This window comes from Bison bison, unplaced genomic scaffold, assembly GCF_000754665.1.
Source record: "Bison bison bison isolate TAMUID 2011002044 unplaced genomic scaffold, Bison_UMD1.0 scf7180017864211, whole genome shotgun sequence".
In the NCBI taxonomy this organism is placed as follows: domain Eukaryota; kingdom Metazoa; phylum Chordata; class Mammalia; order Artiodactyla; family Bovidae; genus Bison; species Bison bison.
Window position 1 is genome coordinate 580,927 of NW_011494783.1, and position 14,493 is coordinate 595,419.

At 39.8% G+C, this 14,493-nt stretch overlaps 1 protein-coding gene across 1 annotated transcript; it reads left to right on the plus strand.

Annotated features, from left to right (window-relative positions):
• Positions 1-1,494: 1,494 nt before the first annotated feature.
• On the plus strand, positions 1,495-2,427 carry LOC104992110 (olfactory receptor 2A2-like). Its single transcript, XM_010844861.1, has one exon. It carries the CDS (start codon positions 1,495-1,497, stop codon positions 2,425-2,427), a length of 933 nt encoding a protein of 310 aa, XP_010843163.1.
• Positions 2,428-14,493: the final 12,066 nt, after the last annotated feature.

Consider the following 14,493-nt stretch of genomic DNA (forward strand, 5'->3'; position numbering starts at 1 on the left):
ATGGCAACCCACTCTTACCTGGAAAATCCCATGGATAGAGGAACCCAGTGGGCTGTGGTCCATAGGGTCGCAGAATGTCAGACATGACTGAATGACTGAGCACACATGGTTATAGCAACATTTCATAATATTGGCAACTTAATATTTATAGAAACCCTTCCAAGTGAAATCACATTATAGAAACAGGAATCCAGGACTGTCCTTCAACTTTGTTCAAGCCATTGTTCCTAAAGGGCAACGACCCTCTGAATTGTTGCCTCCCTTTCATTGATACTTTGCAAAGTTGAAAATGCTACTGAATATTTCTTCAGAATTCCTTCTTATTTTATTTACTTTCTGGTAAATTTAACTTTTCCATAGAAAATTTCCCTGAAATTTTCAACTTTCATGTAAGCATCACTTCAAAGCAGGTATAGGATATTCGTTTATTTAGCTGTTGCTATTTTCTCAACATATATTTTATTGTCCCTGTCTTTATGCATATTCAAGAACACCCAGATGAAACACTTTGTTTAAATTACGTGGATTATTCATAGTATTTTTTGTAAGAGAGCAATTTTCAAATTATTAAATTTTCTAATTGTTAACTTTTTTCTGGTAACCTTGAACTCATGTCCAGATCAACAGACAGAAAGTAGTGATAGAAGATGCTCACATAGAGACTACAGAGATGATTATAGGATAATTTGTTAAGCCAGAAGGAAGAAAAGGCTTAAAAATTATGAACTAATAACCTTATAATAAAGATAATTTGGAAACACCACTCAGCCAATTAATCCACATTAGTATCACCTATATTGAGATTAATTAGCATCATCTGTATGTGTATTCATTAAAGGTTTTAAGATTAGGGACATTTCTTTTCTAACAAAAATTTGAACTTAAAATAATGGCAATCAATGGAAAAATCATAATTGAGAGACATACAAAACAAAAACTCATACTCTTCAAAAATATCACTGGCAAGGCCAGAAAGAGTAACTATTTCAGATTAGAGGAGACAAAATATTTTGTGTGATATTGGATTTGAATCTTAGACCAGAGAGGCTGAAGTCTGTACCTAGAATATGGAATCATTGATGTTGTATCTCCTGACTTTGGTAAAGATAATGAAAAAAAATTAGTGAATAACCTTATTCTGGGAATAATAAACAGCCTAGGGATGTGTTGGCATTATAGTTTCATTTATGTGGTCCACAGAAAATCAACAAAATATATACAGAGTAAAAGAAATGATAAAACAGACATTAAAAATGATAAAAAGTATATACTATATTTGCTTATATGTTCTGATATTTTCTGAAAATTTGAATTATTTCACAATAAAAAATAAATAAAAGAAAGGAAGCACTGAAATAAAAAAAATCTCAGAGCTACAGCATCAAGCACACAGGCATCCTCCAAATTCACTTCCCATAAGTAACTCTGATTTTCCTTGCTGTCCAGCTCTGACCTTCTCATCACACTTCAGTCCCTTAGAGACTGCCTTTGGGAATGGAGGGCAACCAATCATGGATCGCAGAATTCATCCTGCTGGGCTTCCAGCTCAGTGAAGACATGGAATTGCTCCTCTTCGTTATCTTCATCCTGCTATATACCTTCAACCTGCTGGCAAATGGGATGATCTTGGGACTCATCTCGCTTGAACCCAGACTGCACACCCCCATGTACTACTTCCTGTCTCATCTGGCCATCACTGATGTAGCCTATGCTTCCAGCCATTTGCCCAATATGTTGGAAAACTTAGTGAAACACAAGAAAACCATCTCCTATTTCTCATGCACCATGCAGATGGTTTCCTATTTGGCCTTTGCTTCTGTAGAGTGCCTGACTTTGGTGGTGATGTCCTATGACCGGTTTGTGGCGATCTGCCACCCCCTGCAGTACACGGTCATCATGAACTGGAGGGTGTGCACGTTCCTGGCCATCGCTTGCTGGGCGTGTGGATTTTCCCTGGCCATAGTCCAACTAAGTCTGTTTCTACGGCTGCCTTTCTGTGGGCCCCAGAAGGTAAACCACTTCTTCTGTGAAATCCGATCTGTCCTCAAAGTGACCTGTGGAGAAACCTGGATCAATGACATTTTCCTCCTTGCAGATGGTGTCTTTATCTTAATTGCTCCCATTTCCCTGGTGCTGGTCTCCTATGTGCGCATCCTCTGGGCAATCCTGAAGATCCAGTCAAAGGAGGGCCGCAAGAAAGCCTTCTCCACCTGCTCCTCCCACCTCTGTGTGGTTGGGTTCTACTTTGGCATAGTCCTGATGGTGTACATGATCCCTGATGACAATAATCGAGAGGAGCCACAGAAAATCCTTTTCCTGTTTTACACTTTCTTCAATCCATTACTGAACCCCCTCGTCTACAGTCTAAGGAACGCTCAAGTGAAAGCTGCCTTCCACAGACTACTGCAGAAAAGGAGGACAGTGTGACGCAGGGCAGATTTATGGTTTAGAAAATTTCCCAACAAAATGCATGACTTAAAGATAAGAATTCTCAATAACATCAGCAAGATGGCAAAATAGGAACCCCAAGCCCCCCTCCCTCCATGGAGATGACAACATGGATCAAATTGCTGTTGTGAGACACCAGACAACACACAGTTTGCAGCACCCCAGACTAGGACAAAGCCAACAAGAGACACAGTGAAGCTTTTAGGCGAATGTATGGCATTTGACTCTCCAGACCTCCTTCTCCTCCCTGTTCCAGTGATAGGATCCGGAAAAAATTCCCAACTCCCAGCTCTCCTGCAGGAGAGAGAGAGAAAACGAATGGCCCATGCCTATCCTTCCTAGCTTTTCAGGTGGGGCAGGAAGCCTCCAGGCTTGTTTTCTGTCATGCCTGACTTAGAGCACTCCTGGGAATGGCAGTTTGGACTCCTTGTTGGGACCACCAAGAAACATAGCAAGCACCAACTTTTTACACTTATACAGAGATTTTTAAATATTCACAATTCAGGTAGATGTGTAGTGTTATCTCATTGCTGTAATGGGAGATTCCCAGATGACATATGATATTGAATGTGTTTGCATGTGCTTCCTTACCATCTGTATATCTTTTCTGGCAAGATATCTTTCATCCATTATTATGTACTGTATTAAACTTTACTTTTTAGAGCAGTTTTAGAGTCACAGCAGAATTGTGGAAGATACAGATATAGCCAATTTACCCCCTGCCTCTGCACACACATAACGTTCCCCATATCACTACCTCTCCACAGAATGGTATCTTTATTATCATTCATCAGCTTGCATTGACACAATATTATCAGCCAAAGTCCATCACTTACATAAGATTTCAGTCGTGGTGTTGTATACTCTCTGTGTTTGCACAAGTGTATAATTATGTGAAGCCAATAGGTGAACTGTGAACTTCCAGATGTTCAAGCTGGTTTTAGAAAAGGCAGAGGAACCAGAGATCAAATTGCCAACATCCACTGGATCATCAAAAAAGCAAGAGAGTTCCAGAAAAACATCTATTTCTGCTTTATTGACTATGCCAAAGCCTTTGACTGTGTGGATCACAATAAACTGTGGAAAATTCTGAAAAAGATGGGAATACCAGACCACCTGACCTGCGTCTTGAGAAATCTGTATGCAGGTCAGGGAGCAACAGTTAGAACTGGACATGGACAACAGACTGGTTCCAAATAGGGAAAGGAGTTCGTCAAGGCTGTATATTGTCACCCTGCTTATTTAACTTATATGCAGAGTACATCATGAGAAACGCTGGACTGGAAAAGGCAAAAGCTGGAATCAAGATTGCTGGGAGAAATCTCAATAACCTCAGATATGCAGATGACACCACCCTTATGGTAGAAAGTGAAGAGGAACTAAAAAGCCTCTTGATGAAAGTGAAAGAGGAGAGTGAAAAAGTTGGCTTAAAGCTCAACATTCAGAAAACGAAGATCATGGCATCTGGTCCCCTCACTTCATGGGAAATAGATGGGGAAACAGTGGAAACAGTGTCAGATTTTATTTTTGGGGGCTCCTAAACCACTGCATATGGTGATTGCAGCCATGAAATTAAAAGACGCTTACTCCTTGGAAGGAAAGTTATGTCCAACCTAGATAGCATATTGAAAAGCAGAGACATTACTTTGCCAACAAAGGTCCATCTAGTCAAGGCTATGGTTTTTCCAGTGGTCATGTATGGATGTGAGAATTGGACTGTGAAGAAAGCTGAGTGCCAGGAGCCAGCATATTGCATATTGAGTGCATATTGCATATTGCATATTGAGTGCAGCACTTTCCACAGCATCATCTTTCAGGATCTGGAATAGCTCAACTGGAATTCTATCACTGCCAGGAGCCAGCGTGAGGAACTGCCCATGACAAAGGTCATGAGGAAGGAAGCTTGGCATACGCAAAGGCGGGATCGAGCCTCAGGAGTCCCCCTGGAAATTCTCGAGCATCTACCCCCAAAACCAGAGTCTGCCTACTTTCTACTTTGTGCTTTCACCTACACCTCTGACTTTACGGGGGGCTGTCCCCCACTACCTCTCTCTGAAAAAAGAGTTAGCTTACAGCTCCAGTTAATAATTCCTGGGTGTGACAGTGTTCAACCTACAAACTCCTTTGGAAATCCTCCAGCCTGCCTGAATAGGTTTTTCCGGCCACATGTGATTGTTCAGAGCCTCCCAACTGTGAGAGGCGGGAGATGTTCTAAACTGTCTAAACACAGATTCCTTTGAGTAGTTAAAAGATTGATTAGAAATTGTATTGGTGAAGGGTTTTTCACTTATTCGGCCAATGTTTGCTGCTAAGTCTCCATACTCCTTACCTACTGTGTCCTTGGCAGTGTATTGATTGATATAATGGGTGTATAGAAATGTAAGTAGTAGCCTCAATGTTTGTAACCTTGGACCCTTGAGTTAATTCTTTTCTTGATTGAGCCCACTTCACCTTTGCCCTGTAGGAATGCAGCTTTGTCCAATGCTTTTTTGGAGGCTGGTGCCTGACTTTGGAATAATCACCTTTAGAGAAAAATAAATTTCTTAAAATGTTAACAGGCCTCCTGGCCAGAAGATGATGTAAATCACCTGAGCTTTTGCATATGATAAGTTTGAAAGCCTGGCTTCGATTAGAACTAGGAACTGCTGTCCTTGCATGACTCCACCCCTTCCCCCATTATCCTCTATGCACAACTTAAAGTATAAAAACTACTTTGGAAAATAAAGTGCGGGCCTTGTTCACCAAAACTTGGTCTCCCCATGTCGCTCTCTCTCTCACTCTGGCTGAGTCTCCATCTGGAGCGTGGAACCCACCATGCTTACTAATTATGCCTGGGCTTCTAACATCCAACTGGGGAGGCCTCAGTGTCTCCTCTCTTTCGGGAGAACGGAAGGACGCCTGCGGCCTACATAAGTGGTGCAAACTTCTTGTCTTGAAGTTTTATTGGTCTCCCGCGTAAACCAAGCTACTCAGCCCCTTTTCTCCACTGAATTTCCTCACTGAGCTATCCTCATTGTATCACTCTTTATATCCTTAATTAACGTTTAATTAAGCAATTGTTTCCTGATCCTCGCCTACGCCGTCTCTCCTTCGAATACCCTGGATCAGCCGGGGCTGGACCCCGGCAGCTGAGCACTGAAGAATTGATGCTTTTGAACTGGGTTGTTGGAGAAGACTCTTGAAAGTCCCTTGGACTGCAAGGAGATCCAACCAGTCCATCCTAAAGGAGACCAGTCCTGGGCGTTCATTAGAAGGACTGATGCTGAAGCTGAAACCCCAATACTTTGGCCACCTCATGCAAAGAGTTGACTCATGGGAAAAGACCCTGATGTTGGGAGGGATTGGGGGCAGGAGGAGAAGGGGACGACAGAGGATGAGATGGCTGGATGGTATCACCAACTTGATGGACATGAGTTTGGGTAAACTCCGGGAGTTGGTGATGGACAGGGAGGCCTGGCATGCTGCGATTCATGGGGTTGCAAAAAGTCAGACACGACTGAGCGACTGAACTGCACTGAACTGAACTATTATATTATCATGTAGAGTAGTTTTACCCCCCTAAAAATCACCTCTTTCTTCCTCCCTCCTTGCTAATCCCTGCCAATCCCCACTCATCTCTTAGTTGCTTCCATAGTTTTGGCTTTTCTAAATGTCATATGGTTGGAAATATAATGTATGTAATTTTTTCTCACATTGGTTCCCTTCACTCAGTTGTATGGATTTAAGTTTCCTCTTTTTTTTTTTTTTTTCCTCGATCATTCATTTTAGCACGAAGTATAATTCTATTGTCTGGATGCACTACGGTTTATTTGTTTACCAACTGAAAGACATCTTGATTGCTTCCACATTTAAGGAATTATGAATTTAACTGTTTTCAACATCTCTGTACAGGTTTTTGTGTGGACATAACTTTTCACATCCTTTGGGTAAATACCAAGCGGTGTGTTTAATAAATTGTCAAACTGCCTTTCCAAGTGATTGTACCATTTTGCAATGAATGAAAATGAATTCTCCTCACCAGTATATTAAAGTTCCTGTTGATTCACATCCTAGTCAGTGTTTGGTGTTATTTCTATTCTGGAATTTAGCCATTCTACTGAGTATAGTGATATTTCATTGTTGTTTTTTTTTTAATTTGCATTTCCCCAATGACAGATATGTGTTTTTCATATGCTTATTTTCAACCTGTATCTTTTTTGCATAGGTGCCTATTACAGTTTTTATCTATTTTTAAATTAGGTTGTTTTATTACTATTATGTTTTGAGAGTTCTTTGTAAATATATATATTGGAATCCAGTCATTTATCCTATGTATGCAAAGATCTCTGGTCTGTGGCTTCACTTTTTAAATTTTTACTAGTGTCTTTCACAAAGCAACAGTTTTTAAATTTGATTAAACATATCGACTTCTTTAACAATGAAGATGTTTGATTTTCAGTTCAGGGTTGTCATTTTGTATTTTAGAGGGAGGAAAAGTGGATAGTTCTTCTAAATCTCTTGTGGTTTACCCTGAGGCAAGACTTAACAGTGATTATTGAAAGCAGTAATCATAAGGGCAAGCCTTACAAATAAGTCTCCTACTCTGAAACAGTGCATTTTGTCACACTGAATTACGCTTTTACATCACTTATTAGCTTACATGAAATTAGTACTTGAATCCATATCTGGGAACAAAGAAAAAATGAATAAGCAGTCAATTAAAGGAAATTTCTGAGAGCCTAGATTTGCCTATATTTACTGGGAAATAAATCTAAGTGAGAAATAATAGATAGGACTAAATCCCAAGGATCCAGTATGGACAAAAAAAAAGAGAATAAAACACCAAAAAAGTGCTCATTGCCAGTAGGTTTACTGCAAGAAACTACACAAAATACTTTTTCCCTTTGAAAGAAATGCTCCCTGATGGTAGTGGGTGTAGTTAGTTTCTCTGAGATTTGAGGATGTTTTCTCTTTGGTCTTCTGAGTGTGACTATCATATGCCCAAGTGATGCTTTAGTTTTACTTATCCTGCCTCTTATTTGCTGGACTGTCTGCATTCATGGAAACATAACCTTTATCATGCTGGGAAATACTTCAAAGTAGTTCCCTCAAAATGTGCATCTGTGCCATTTTTTAATTTTAATTTTCATTTTAGCTTTATTGAGACATAGTTGACACAGGACTATATAAAATATAGAGCATGATAATTTGATTTACATACAAAGTAAATTTTTTTTAATCACAAGTTTAGTAAGCATCCATCACGTCATATATATAAAAAATTAAAGAAACAGATAAAAATTTTCCTTGTGATGGGAACTGTTAGAATTTACTCTTCACTATACATCAGTGTTTACTATATTTATTGTATTGTACATCACCTCTTTAGTATATATTTATCTTATGACCAGAAGTTTGTGGCTTTTGTCTGCCTTCATCCAATTGTCCCAGTCCCCTCCCCCATACAGGAGTGAGTGAGTGAAGTCGCTCAGTCGTGTCCGACTCTTTGCGACCCCATGAACTGTAGCCTACCAGGCTCTCTTGTCCATGGGATTCTCCAGACAAGAATACTGGAGTGGGTTGCCATTTCCTTCTCCAGGGGATCTTCCCGACCCAGGGGTCGAACGCTGGTCTGCCGTATTGCAGGCAGGCGCTTTACCCTCTGAGCCACCATCCCCCATATGTAGTAGCCAACAACTTGATCTCTTATCCTATGAGTTTGGTTGGTTGGTTGTTACTGAAGTATAATTGACCTATGTACTCAGTTGTGTCCGGCCCTTTGCCGCCCCATGGACCATAGCTGCCAGGCTCTGCCCATGAAGTTTTCCAGGCAAGAATGCTGGAGTGAGTTGCTATTTCCTACTCTAGGGGATCCTCCCAACCCCGGGTTCAAACCCACATCTCTTACGTCTCCTGCATTGGCAGGCAGATTCCTTTCCACTACCAGATTCCCAGGGCAGTGCCTGAGAAGCCCTAACTGACTTGTAACCCTATGTAGGTTCATGCTGCAGAACGTAGTGATTTGCTATTTCTGTACATTTCAAAATGTTCACCAGGATAAGTCTACTTGTAATTTATCACTATACAGAGTTGATACTTGTTGTTGATTATATTCTCCACACTGTACATTTCATGCCATGACTCATTTATTTTGCCTTAATTCCCTTCATCACCTATTACTTTCTCCTCCCTACTCTCTGGCACTCACCTGGTTGTTCTCTTTATCTATATCTCTGTTTCTGTTTTATAATATTTGTTCACTTGTTTTGGTTTTTAAGTCCCACATATAAATAAAAACATACAGTATTAATCCTTCTCTGTCTGACTTATTTCATTTAGCATAATGGCTCTAGTTCCATCCATGTTATCAAATATGGCAAGTTTTCATCCTTTCTTATAGCTGAGTAATATTCAATTGCATATACCACAGTGTCTCTATTTATTCATCTATTCATAGGCACTTAGGTTGCTTCCATATCTTGGCTATTGTACATAATGCTGCTGTGAACATTAGGGTGCATGTGTTTTTTATTAGTGTTTTTTGTTTTCTTTGGATAAATACCCAGGGTTTGAATTGATGGACCATCTGATAGTTCTTTTTTCAATGTTTTGAGAAGTCTCCCCATTCTTTTCCATAGTTTTATGTAGTCCCATTTATTTAGTTTGTTTTTGCTTCCATTGTCTGAGGAAGTGAGTGAAGTGAAGTCGCTTAGTCATGTCCAACTCTTTGCGACCGCATGGACTGTAGCCTAAAGGCTCCTCCGTCCATGGGATTTTCAAGGCATGAATACTGGAATGGGTTGCCATTTCTGAGGGGATATACACAAAAAAGAAGAGTAGGATCAGTGTCAAAGAAAATACTGGATATGTTTCATTATAGATTTTTTTTTTTTAACTGAAGTATCATTTCAGTTCAGTTCAGTCACTCAGTTGTGTCCAACTCTTTTTGACCCCATGAATCACAGCACACCAGGCCTCCTTGTCCATCACCAACTCCCGGAGTTCACTCAGACTCACGTCCATCGAGTTGGTGATGCCATCCAGCCACCTCATCCTCTGTCGTCCCCTTCTCCTCCTGCCCCCAATCCCTCGCAGCATCAGAGTCTTTTCCAATGAGTCAACTCTTCCCATGAGGTGGCCAAAGTATTGGAGTTTCAGCGTCAGCATCAGTCCTTCCAATGAACACCCAGGACTGGTCTCCTTTAGAATGGACTGGTTGGATCTCCTTGCAGTCCAAGGGACTCTCAAGAGTCTTCTCCAACATCACAGTTCAAAAGCATCAATTCTTCAGCGCTCAGCTTTCTTCACAGTCCAATTCTCACATCCATACATGACCACTGGAAAAACCATAGCCTTGACTAGACGGACCTTTGTTGGCAAAGTAACGTCTCTGCTTTTTAAAATGCTATCTAGGTTGGTCATAACTGAAGTATAGTTGATTACAATATTGGTTTCAGGTGTACAGCTTAATGATTTACTATTCAGATTATATCCCATTAACAGTTATTAGAAGATAATGGCTCTAATTACCCATGCTATACAATATATCCTTGTTGCTATATATTTTATATAAAGCAGTTTATATCTCTTAATCCCTTGCTCATGCTTTGTTCCTCCCCTCTCCCTTCTTCCCATTAATAATGAGTAGTTTTTCTGTATTGGTCTTTCTTTCGTATATATATTTATTTATTTTTTTATTAGTTTGAGATTTCACATATAAGTGATAATGTAAAGTATTGTCTTTGTCTAATTTATTTAACTAAGCATCATATTCTCTAGGTCCTATAAATTGCAACATTCCATTCTTTGTGTGATATTCCACTGTGTGTATATATATGTGTGTGTGTGTGTGTATACATATGTAGGGCTTCCTTGATAGCTCAGTTGGTAACAAATCCACCGGCAGTGCAGGAGACCCCGGTTCGATTCCTGGGTTGGCAAGATCCGCTGGAGAAGGGAAAGGCTATCCATTCCAGTATTCTAGGGCTTCCCTTGTGGCTCAGCTGGTAAAGAATCTGCCTGCAGTGCAAGAGACCTGGGTTTGATTCCTGGGTTGGGAAGAGCCCTGGAGAAGGGAAAGGCTATCCACTCCAGTATTCTGGCCTGGAGAATTCCATGGACTGTATAGTTCATGGGGTTGCAAAGAGTTGGACATGACTGAAAGATTTTCACCATAACCATATTATATAGGCTTCCCAGGTGGCTCAGTGGTAAAGAATCTGCTTGCCAATGCAAGAGATGTGGGTTTGATTCCTGCATTGGAAAGATCCCCTGTGAAAGGAAATGGCAGCCTACTCCAGTATTCTTGCCTGGGAAATCCCATGGACAGAGAAGTCTGGTGGGCTACAGTCCATGGGGTCACAAAAGAGTTGTGTTATTGTTATTTGTTTTGTTATTGTTTTCACCAATAACCAAAGTTTTCAAGACTTTGTTATTGTTTTCACCACTTCCTCACTATTTTGCCTAGAAGGCCCAGAAAGACTTAATGAGTACTTAACTTAGCAACTAAAACTATATATATATGTGTGTGTGTATATATATATACATATATAATACCTTCTTGTTCTTAGTAATGTTGAGCATGTTTTCATATACCTGTTAGCCATCTGTACGTCTTCTTTGGAAAAATGCCTTTGAGGTCTTCTGCCCATTTCTGTTTGTTTTTTTCGGCTGCAGTTTGCAGGGCCTTAGTTCCCCAACCAGAAATTAAACCCAGGCCACCTGCAGTAGAAGCACAGTGTCCTAAGCCCTGGGGAATTACCACTGTCCTTTTCTTGATTGGGTTGTTTGTTTTATTCATATTTACTTATGTGAGCTGTTCATATTTTGGTTATTAACCCATGTCAGTCATGATGTCTGCAAAATTTTTCTCCCGTTTTATATGTTTTTTTTTTTTTTCCCCATTTTATCCATTATCCCTTTTCTGTGCAGAAGCTTTTAAGTTTAAATCTCATTCATTTATTTTTGCTTTTATTTCCTTTGTATTAGGAAACAGATCCAAAAAACAATATTGCTATGATTTATGTCAGAGATAATTCTGCCTATATTCTTTTCTAGGAGTTTTATATTTTCAGGTCTTGCATTTAATTACTTGAGACATTTAAAATTATTTTTGTACATGGTGTGAGAGAGTAGTACAGTGTGATTCTTTTGTATGTAAATGTCCAGCTTGATGTAGGGCTCAGAATCCTTGCTTCTTAGGGAGAAATTCTGCAATTGTAATTGTCATCTCACTTGTGGGTCACCCACCGAGGGGTATAAGTCTTGATTCTACTGTGGCTCAGATCCTCCTACCTGTCTCGTTGTGGTTCCTTCTTTTTAGTTTTAGTTTTACAAGATCATTCCTGCCATTCTTTTGATCTTTCTCATCAACAATCCCTCTGTAAACACTTAAAAATTTTGGTGTGCCTATGGGAAGAGTTGAACTCTGAGTCTTCCCCCTCCACCTTCTTGACTACCTTTTTCCCTTTTTATTTGACTTTTCTCTTGAGTATGGCTAACTTTTTTTAACCACGTCCCCCTGGATCTTTCAGACTCTACTTCACTTTTTAAATTATTTTTCTTTTAATACTTTGACTTGAATGTTTTTTGTTGATCTCCATTTAGATTCATTGATCTTGCTCTTGACAGTGTCTCAGTTCAGTTCAGTTCAGTCGCTTGTTCATATCCGACTCTGCAGCCCCATGAATCACAGCATGCCAGGCCTCCCTGTCCATCACCAACTCCCAGACTTCACTCAGACTCACGTCCATCGGGTCCGTGATGCCATCCAGCCATCCCATCCTCTGTCATCCCCTTCTCCTCCTGCCCCCAATCCCTCCCAGCATCAGAGTCTTTTCCAATGAGTCAACCCTTTGTATGAGGTGGCCAAAGTACTGGAGATTCAGCTTTAGAATCAGTCCTTCCAAAGAATACCCAGGACTGATCTGCTTTATAATGGACTGGTTGGATCTCCTTGCAGTCCAAGGGACTCACAAGAGTCTTCTCTAACACCACAGTTCAAAAGTATCAATTCTTCAGTGCTCAGCTTTCATCACAGTCCAACTCTCACATCCATACATGACTACTGGAAAAACCATAGCCTTGACTAGATGGACCTTTGTTGGCAAAGTAATGTCTCTGCTTTTTAATATGCTATCTAGGTTGGTCGTAACCTTCCTTCCAAGGAGTAAGCATCTTTTAATTTCATGGTTGCAGTCACCATCTGCAGTGATTTTGGAGCCCCAAAAATAAAGTCTGACACTATTCCCACTGTTTCCCCATCTATTTGCCATGAAGTGATGGGACCAGATGCCATGATCTTTGTTTTCTGAATGTTGAGCTTTAAGCCAAGTTTTTCACTCTCCTCTTTCACTTTCATCAAGAGGCTTTTTAGTTCTTCTTCACTTTCTGCCATAAGGGTGGTGTCATGCTATTAAATCTGCACAATGTTTCAATTTCACCTATTATTATTTGCTCATATATTATATCTGATTGTTTTTGAGGATTCTGATTCTTCATTTAAATATTAGCTTTTAAATTTTGTGTAACTTTTTTCATATTCTCTTTGATATAAATGACAGTTATTTTGAAGCTTGTAGCTTCAGTGTCTGTGGTATGTCTGAGACCTCTTCTATTGGCTCTTTTATCTCTTGATTATTGATAAATTTTTCCTGCTTTTTTATATTTGGAATAATAAATTACAAAGACTATAGATATTTTATCATATATTAAGGTTAATGAGGCTTTGCTTTTCCCCTCTAAAAGCAATTATACTTTTTGAAGATCATATTGTTCTTTTAGGGCTTTGTTTTAGATTTGTTAAAGCATGTGTATTTCAGTTACATTTTTGTAAGTTAGGACTTGGGCAATGCCCAAGAAAACATCTCACACATATTTTTGGGAAATCCTCTTCTACATATACATTCTTTCTATAATCTCATCCCCTAAATCCTCTCTTTTTTATTTGCAAATAACTCCAATCTCTATGGAGAAGGCAATGGCAACCCACTCCAGTAGTCTTGCCTGGAAAATCCCATGGACAGAGGAGCCTGGTAGGCTGCAGTCCATGGGGTCGCTAAGAGTTGGACACAACTGAACGACTTCACTTTCAATTTCACTTTCATGCATTGGAGAAGGAAATGGTAACCCACTCCAGTGTTCTTGCCTGGAGAATCCCAGGGACAGGGGAGCCATCTATGGGATCGCACAGAGTCGGACACAACTGAAGCGACTTAGCAGCAGTAGCAGTGGCCAATCTCTATTGGAAATTTTGGTTCATTTTCTTGAGCACTGTTTGGAAAATACCTGTTGGAAGAAAGTCTATGTGAATGTGAGGTTTACGTGTACTTCCCTTTAAAAAAGTTTTACAGCCTTGTCCTATCTATCTACTTGTAAAATACACTCATTCAAAGCCTAAACTCTTCTGATTCCATTAACTACTTGACCTTTCTCAACAAATCATTAAGAGTTGCTGGAAAATCCTGTCTCCTGAAAATGTAAATGTTGAAGCTATAACCATCAGTAGCTCAGAATGTAGCTGTATTTAAGATTTCATATTTAAAAGTTCAGTAACTTATATGCAGAGTACATCATGAGAAACGCTGGGCTGGAAAAAGCACAAGCTGGAATCAAGATTGCTGGGAGAAATATCAATAACCTCAGATATGCAGGTGACACCACCCTTATGGCAGAAAGTGAAGAGGAACTAAAAAGTCTCTTGATGAAAGTGAAAGAGGAGAGTGAAAAACTTGGCTTAAAGCTCAACATTCAGAAAACAAAGATCATGGCATCTGGTCCCATCACTTCATGGGAAATAGTTGGGGAAACAGTGGAAACATTGTCAGACTTTATTTTTTGGGGGCTCCCAAACCACTGCAGATGGTGATTGCAGCCATGAAATTAAAAGACACTTACTCCTTGGAAGGAAAGTTATGTCCAACCTAGATTGCATTTTAAAAAGCAGAAATATTACTTTGCCAACAAAGGTCCATCTAGTCAAGGCTATGATTTTTCCAGTGGTCATGTATGGATGTGAGAGTTGGACTGTGATGAAAGCTGAGCACTGAAGAATTGATGCTTTTGAAC

What these genes read in the sequence shown, in the direction of transcription:
- LOC104992110 (XM_010844861.1), top strand. Translation starts at nt 1,495, where the DNA reads ATGGAGGGCAACCAATCATGGATCGCAGAATTCATCCTGCTGGGCTTC.